Source organism: Cucurbita maxima, unplaced genomic scaffold (assembly GCF_002738345.1).
Source record: "Cucurbita maxima cultivar Rimu unplaced genomic scaffold, Cmax_1.0 Cma_Scf00003, whole genome shotgun sequence".
NCBI classification, from domain to species: domain Eukaryota; kingdom Viridiplantae; phylum Streptophyta; class Magnoliopsida; order Cucurbitales; family Cucurbitaceae; genus Cucurbita; species Cucurbita maxima.
The window spans coordinates 4,966,411-4,974,298 of record NW_019272019.1 but is presented as its reverse complement, the minus strand read 5'-3'; the positions used below and the strand labels follow the sequence as shown (position 1 = coordinate 4,974,298).

The 7,888-nt window shown below is 40.9% G+C and overlaps 1 protein-coding gene across 3 annotated transcripts; it reads left to right on the top strand.

Annotated features, from left to right (window-relative positions):
- Positions 1-344: 344 nt before the first annotated feature.
- Positions 345-7,505, top strand: LOC111476594. Of its 3 annotated transcripts, none has more exons than XM_023120318.1 (5): positions 345-590; positions 769-3,317; positions 3,530-5,212; positions 5,956-6,202; positions 6,310-7,505. In XM_023120318.1, exons 2-5 carry the CDS (start codon positions 807-809, stop codon positions 6,876-6,878), a joined length of 5,010 nt encoding a protein of 1,669 aa, XP_022976086.1. In that variant the 5' UTR covers positions 345-590; positions 769-806; the 3' UTR covers positions 6,879-7,505. The 3 variants fall into 3 exon arrangements, with proteins under 3 accessions (XP_022976086.1, XP_022976083.1, XP_022976085.1); XM_023120315.1 differs by having other exon boundaries at positions 346-586; XM_023120317.1 differs by lacking the exon at positions 345-590 and having other exon boundaries at positions 598-3,317.
- Positions 7,506-7,888: the final 383 nt, after the last annotated feature.

Below are 7,888 nucleotides of genomic sequence, written 5' to 3'. Positions count from 1 at the left end.
ACGGAATTTTCTTTTCTTTTCTTTTCTATTTAAAAAAAGAATTAAATCGGTATTTCACTGAAGTCGTGTCTTCTAAGAACTCTCAAGTGAGGTTTGAATCTGGACCGTCCAATTTAAGAGGATCAATCTTGGCCGTTGATACTCTCCATGTTGGCCGGCGGAATTGTGAGCTGCATTTAATCATCGAGGGCGCGGAAGCAGGAGAGCGCGATTGCCACAATAACATTCCAATCCAACGGTTAATATTACGACACGTGGCGGACCAGAACACTTCAATTTTCATTGTTTTTTTCCCAGATTTATTACACTCATTTTCCCTTTTCTTTTTTCTTTTTGTTATTTTCGATATTAAACCCTTTCTCGGGGAGAACCAAAAGAAACCCTAGCTTCGTCCGTTTCTCACGGTTAAAATTAAAATATTAGGGCAAAAAATCAAAAAAATTGCCAAAATTAATTGGGGAAATTGTGGAATCTATTAGGGTTTCGAACGAGATGGCTCGGATTCAAGCCCTAATTTACCTTTCGGGTTTATGATCGATACCATTCGTAGACGAAGGGATTTTTGTTCGCAGTTCAATCAGTCGAGGTAGGTATATGATTTTCGTTGTCTTAATTTTTTTTTTCATGAGTTTTGGTCTATCCGAATCCATCCGAGATTACTATGAATGCATGGATAATTGGATGGGATCGCTCTGCGCGTCCGTTTGATCAGAATTTTTGTTGTTGTTTTTTTTTTTTTTCATTTTTGGCGTGGGTTCGGTGATACAGATCTGAGAAATGTTTATATGCATGTACAATGATGGAACATGAAAATTGGGGGTTTCTGGATTGGGAGTTTTCGTTTGGGGAAGTCGATGGAAAATAGCTTAGGAAACTCACATGGTACTGATACACCGAAGAAATCGAGATCTTTGGATCTCAAGAGTTTATACGAATCAAAGGTGTCCAAAGAGGTTCAGAATAAGAGATTAAAGAGAAAGGTCCGGGCAGAGGATGGTGATGAGCAGAAGACCGAGAGGAGAAATAGGAAAACGGTGTCCCTCAGTAATTTCAGTAGTATTTATAGCAGGAGCAGGAGGTGTTTGGATGAAGTATATGATGCTGGGCTAGGTTCAAGTGGGCATGATTCTAAGAAGGCCCTGAAGTCAGAGTCAAGAGAAAAGTTAAATAGCAGTAGCGAGTTTAACAAACTTCCACTTATTTTAGATGAAAATGTTATGCAAATTCCTAAGCGTAAGAGGGGTGGTTTTGTTAGGAGAAAAAAATCTGTTGATGGTCAGATTTTGAAACCATATGGGCAATTGGATGGTAAAGCTGGTATTGTGGGTCAGATTTCTAAATCTAGTGCCAAAGATCCCAGTGATCAGGTGGAATGCTGTAAGACGAATAGAAAGCCAGGGCCTAAAGATTCAAAGGAGAAAGGGCAAAATGGGTTAAGCTCAACTCGGCATCTGAAGAAGGGAGATGGACAGGTTGATCAGTTGATTAAAGTAAATGAATCAAATTTCACTTTGCTTTTGAAGGAGGAAGGTGAGCACATTGATCATTCGGCTGTAAAACCTGTCAGTTTGTCCCCCAAAAAATCACAAAGGAATGTCAGGAAAAGAAAGATTTCTGCATCTGGGAGCAAAAGTAATTCAAAGGAGGGCGAGGCATCGATATCGCATTCTACTAACCGACGTGATGGCTTCCCGGAAGAAGATGAAGAGAATCTGGAGGAGAATGCTGCCAGAATGTTATCTTCAAGATTTGATCAAAATTGCACTGGGTTTTCTTCAAACCCAAAGGGATCATTGCCACCAGCAAATGGGTTATCCTTCTTGTTGCCTCCTGGCCATCATATTGATAGTCGTGGTCTTAAGCACGGTTCAGAATCTGCATCAGTTGATTCTGCCGGCAGAGTATTGAGGCCTAGGACGCCAAGAAAAGAAAAGAAAAGCTCACGGAAAAGACGCCATTTTTATGAAATTTTTTTTGGGGACTTGGATGCATTCTGGGTATTGAACAGGAGGATCAAGGTCTTTTGGCCTTTAGACCAAATCTGGTACTATGGGCTTGTGAATGACTATGATAACGAAAGGAAGCTTCATCATGTCAAATATGATGATCGTGATGAAGAATGGATTGACCTTCAAAATGAAAGGTTCAAACTATTGCTGCTTCCTAGTGAAGTTCCTGGTAGGGAAGAACGTAGGAAGCCGGTGGTGGGAAGTAATCCTGCTAATAAGAGAGGGAGACCAAGATCCAGGAAAGGAAAAGAAACTGACGCTGCGATCCTGGAGGATAATTGCAGCACTGGTAGCTATAAGGACTCCGAGCCAATTATCTCTTGGTTGGCTCGATCTACTCAATGTAGTAAATCATCTCCCTCTCATAGTTCAAAGAGGCAGAAAACTTCCTGCCTATCTTTAAAATCGGGGTCCCAGGCAAATGAAAAGCCAGCAAATTTACGTGTTAAATTTTCAGGATTGCCAGAAAGATTAGGAGATATGGATAGGTTAGAGAAATCTGCTTCAGAAATCACCACTTGTTCTAAGACAAGCAAACTTCCTATTGTATATTTTAGGAAAAGGTTTCGCAACATAGGCACTGAAGTGTCCCTTAAGCGTGGGACAGACTATGCCTATAGAAGGAAACATGCTTCATTTTTTTCTAGTGTTGGTAAAATTGATGATTTGGAAGAACGAGATATTTCTCCCAGAAGAACGGAAGCACATAGGTTGCTATGGTGTGTTGATGATGCTGGGTTGTTACAGTTGGCTATTCCAGTGATGGAAGTGGGACAGTTGAGATTCGAATTAAGCATTCCAGAATATTCATTCCTGAACGTCACTTCTTGTGCTGAGACATTTTGGCTATTCCATCTGGCGATGTTCATCCAATATGGTACATTGACGTTACTATGGCCAAAGGTTCAATTAGAGTTGTTATTTGTGGATAATGTGGTTGGGTTGAGATTTCTCCTGTTTGAAGGTTATTTGATGCAGGCAGTGGCTTTCATTTTTCTTGTCCTGAAAATGTTTCGGTCACCCGGTAAACAGGGAAGGTATGCCGATTTTCAATGTCCCGTTACTTCTATCAGGTTCAAATTCTCCTGCCTTTTGGACATCGGAAAGCAGCTCGTGTTTGCTTTCTATAACTTCTCAGAAATAAAAAATTCCAAGTGGGTTCATCTAGACTGGCGGCTGAAGAAGTATTGCATAGTCGCAAAGCAGCTTCCATTGACTGAATGCACCTACGATAACATCAAACGGCTTCAAAATAGCAAAAGACAGTTCCATACATCTCCATTTCATGGCCAGTCTTCCTCTGTCAAGGTAGCCCTATAGTCTATATTTTTTCTTTTTTGTTTCTTCATCTTCTTCTTTTATTTTTGGTTGTGCTACCAACTATATTGTTTGTCCGAGCACGTTACACGAATTTCTAATGTATTTTTTGCTTTCTCTTATCCTTGTTTTATATGATCTTCCAATCCAAGGCCAGATATTTCATCTTGTAGTAATTCCATCAGTGTTTCTTCTCTAATCAGGTCAAACAGAAGATTAGTAGTCTTGGTATCAACCTCAAAGGAGCTGCATGCGTGAGCAATGGTCACTCTAATTTGTGCTCCAATGAAATGAAAAGAAACTTTCCTGCTTTTGCTCTTTCTTTTACTGCTGCACCTACCTTTTTCCTTAGTTTGCATCTCAAGCTGCTAATGGAACAGTGTGTTTCTCATTTACGTTTGCAACATCACGATTCAGTGGAGCATCCAGAAAATTTTGGCAAATTGACTGTCGATGATATCTATATGGATGACTGTGCTAATAGTCTTAGTACCTCGTCAAAGACGTCTGATATCTGGAATTCTTGTGCTCAGTCAGATCTAGGGACTGGTATCTCTGATTGTGAGGACGGAGATGGGGTACAGTCCTCCCAGTATAAAAGGAGTAGTCTTGTTGTTGCTGAAACTTGTGCAGGGTCTCGGGACTCGGACAAGGCTAGAAATGATGTCAAGAGGCGGATGCGATCATTGGGAAAGAACAAATCAAAGAAAGTAATACTTTTACCTAATGTGGCAAGATCTGATAATGATTCATTTTTGAATGACCTTAGTGTTGAGGTTCCATCATTTCAGCCTGTGGATGGGGAGTTGCACAGTGCTCAGCATTCTATGGATATAGCATGGAATGTGAATACTGGCATCATTCCCAGCCCTAACCCAACTGCACCACGAAGCACATGGCATCGAAATAAGAATAACTCACCATTTGGATTGGTTTCACATGGATGGTCAGATGGAAAAGATTTTCTTAACAAAAGCTTGGGAAATAGGATGAAGAAACCCCGAACTCAGGTGTCCTACTTGTTGCCTTTTGGAGCTTTTGATTATAGCTCAAAGAACAGAAACTCTTACCCTAAAGCAATTCCTTTCAAGCGAATTAGAAGGGCTAGTGAGAAGAGGTTGGATGTAGCCAGTGGATCCCAAAGGAACTTAGAACTACTGTCATGTGATGCAAACGTGTTGATTACACTTGGTGATAGAGGGTGGAGAGAATGTGGGGCAAGGGTGGTATTAGAAGTCTTTGATCATAATGAGTGGAAGCTTGCTGTCAAACTTTCAGGAATTACCAAATACTCTTACAAGGCTCATCAATTTTTGCAACCTGGATCTACAAATCGGTATACACATGCTATGATGTGGAAGGGAGAAAAGGACTGGATTTTGGAGTTTCCAGATAGGAGTCAGTGGGCAATCTTCAAAGAGTTGCACGAGGAGTGTTACAATCGAAACATTAGAGCAGCTTCTGTTAAAAATATTCCGATCCCTGGTGTTTGCTTGATAGAGGAAAATGATGAACATGTAGCAGAGGTTGCATTTATGCGGAATCCTTCCCAGTACTTCCGGCAGGTAGAAACAGATGTTGAAATGGCTTTGAACCCAAACCGTGTCTTGTATGACATGGACAGCGACGATGAGCAGTGGATCAAGGAAAGTTCTTCGGAAGTTGGCAGTAGTAGTGGCTTGGGGGAGGTTTCAAGTGAGCTTTTCGAGAAGACGATGGATGCATTTGAGAAGGCTGCATACTCTCAGCAATGCGATGAGTTCACAGATGATGAGATAGCAGAGGTGATGAATGAAACTCTGGTTTCAGGTTCGACAAAAGCCATCTTCGAGTATTGGCAGCGGAAAAGGCGGCGGAAGGGAATGCCTTTAATTCGAAATCTTCAGGTAGCGTTTTGGTCTTTAAATTCCTTCACATTATGAGTCCTCTGCATTTTCTGCTCTTCCTTGCTCCGCTGCTGCTTTGATAGAAATAATTATCGAAAACGAAATTGATAACAGTTATTGACTCCATGAGAGTTAAAAAATGCAAATGAGGCAGACTGATATGATATGCCCTGCATTTATTTCGCATATATCATTCATTATCAATTGGAGAGGGGAACGAAACATTTTTTATAAAAGTGTGGAAACCTCTCCTTAACAGATGCATTTTAAAACCGTGAGGCTGACGGTGATATGTAACGGCCAAAGTGGACAATATCTGTTAGTAGTGGGCTTGGGCTGTTTCAAATGGTATCAGAGCTAGACGCCGGGTGGTTTGCTAGCGAGGACGCTGGCCCTCAAGGAAGGGTAGATTGTGAGATCCCACATTGGTTGGAGAGGGGAACGAAACATTCTTTATAGGAGTGGAAACTTTTCCCTAACAAATGCATTTTAAAACCGTGAGGCTGACGGCGATACGTAACGTGTCAAAGCAGACAATATCTATTAGCGGTGGTGGGCTTGGACTGTTACACATTTTTTCCATACCTTTCTTCTTCTCTCTCCTTGCGGTTGTTGATATCCAGTCTGTGATGTTAGTGGTATTTTCTTCTTTCGTGAAACAATATGACTTGTTTGCATATAAATATATATATATTTATATTTTAAAATTGACGCTACAAAAATGCATCTTGTGGCTTTTCCAGCCGCCTCTTTGGGAAACCTACCAACTGCAATTAAAAGAGTGGGAGTCTACAGTTAACAAAAACAACACCAATTTTTGCAATGGATATCACGAGAAGGCTGCATCGGTCGAGAAACCTCCTATGTTTGCATTCTGTTTGAAGCCCCGTGGCCTCGAAGTGTTCAATAAAGGCTCTAAGCAAAGGTCGCAGAGGAAGTTTTCAGTGTCTGGTCATAGCAATTCTATTGCTTATAATCAGGATGGCTTTGGTAAATTCCATTGTCCATTTTTACCCATTTCATCTAGTTATTGAACTCGAACAACTTTACGTTGAACTTCTTTCGTAGTTATTGACTCTTTCGACTTGGCTTATCAGGTAGAAGATTGAATGGGTTTGCCTTTGGGGATGATAAGATGGCCTATGTAGGCCATAACTATGAGTTTGTAGAAGATTCTCCTTTGATTCACACGTCGCCCAGCTTATTTTCGCCACGACTTGAAGGCGGAGTTTTGAGTAATAACGGATTGGAGAGGAGTTTTCTACCTAAACTTCATAAGAGCAAGCCCAGAAAGTATGGGGCATGGTCATCTCCATATGACTCTATGATGGTATCTTCTTTCAATCAGAGAACGATTGGTAAGAGAGATGGGTTAAATAGGTGGAGCAACGGTTGTTCCGAGCGGTCAAGCCCTCGACATTATCAGCTTGATGAATCCCAAAGGCAAATTATCGAGCAACTGGAAGGTTCCGACCTCAGTGAGTTTAGGCTCCGTGATGCATCTGGTGCTGCTCAGCACGCACGCAATATGGCTAAGGTCAAGAGAGAGAAGGCGAGGCGATTACTTTACAGAGCAGACCTTGCAATTCACAAGGCAGTGGTTGCTATCATGACTGCCGAAGCAATGAAAGCTGCCTCCCAGGACGATGCCAATGGCGATGGATAGAAAAGTGAAGAAAATCCAAAACCTAACGACCACAACTTCCTGCGATTGCTCGATCTCACTGATTTGCATCTAAATGACAAGCGGAGTAGCTTCGACAAGGACAGACGATTTTGTTAGTGAAGGGCTTTGTTTACACTTCTGTCAATGGTATACAGTACAGCCCCTTTTAACATTAATGTGCAGATTTAATAGCGAACTTCTGACACGACAAAAACGAGCGGGGTACGTTATGAGAATTTGTTGCTAGAGCGTCCCAGATCCACTTCTGACACGACGAAAGCAAGTCGTAAACGATGAGAATTTGTTGCTACAGCTTCCCAGATCCACAAGGGGAAGGGTTTTTTTTAGGCCAACATGATTGAGAGGGATCCTCTCATTTGAGTGGCAGAACATTGTAGTGATCAGGTTTTTAGGGTTCCCCCATATTTGTACAGTTTTCAGCTCACCATATCACCTTGTTCTTTTGTTTCACTTTAAAAGCTCCCCCTCTTCTGTCTTGTTCCATCCATCAAATGAGCATCTTAGCTTCAATAATACATCATCATCTCTTCAATGCCGTTCCATATTCTCTCTGTAAATACATATTCTACTGTTTATGCTAGTACTACTCTTATGATCCTTCTCACAGATCTTTTTTTTTTCACTATTTTTTAGTCAATTCTTCATTTTTGTTTTGTAAGTTGTTTAGGGTTTTCTTAACTAATTCCTTTGTGTTTGGCCTCTACTCTTAGGGAAATGAGTTTTTAATCTTTAAAAACAATTTATATTTTTCTTATAATAATATAGAAATTGACGCTATCATGTATGGATTATTGTAAATGATTCTAGTCTCTTTTGAGATGAAAATAAATGTCACGAGTGTGTTAAGATCCTAAAGCTACACGGCTAAAGACACTTAGTCAAAGACACTTAGAGATGTACGACCGTGATAGTTGACATCAAAGCCACATTTTGTGTCTCTAGTTGGACAAGAATGTCGGAAAAGAGAACCCAAGGGTTGAAATCGTCAC

Coding starts and splice junctions, on each gene's coding strand:
- LOC111476594 (XM_023120318.1), top strand. CDS start 807: ATGAAAATTGGGGGTTTCTGGATTGGGAGTTTTCGTTTGGGGAAGTCG. Junction 3,318..3,529: donor GCCAGTCTTCCTCTGTCAAG/GTAGCCCTATAG, acceptor TTCTCTAATCAG/GTCAAACAGAAGATTAGTAG. Junction 5,213..5,955: donor CTTTAATTCGAAATCTTCAG/GTAGCGTTTTGG, acceptor TGGCTTTTCCAG/CCGCCTCTTTGGGAAACCTA.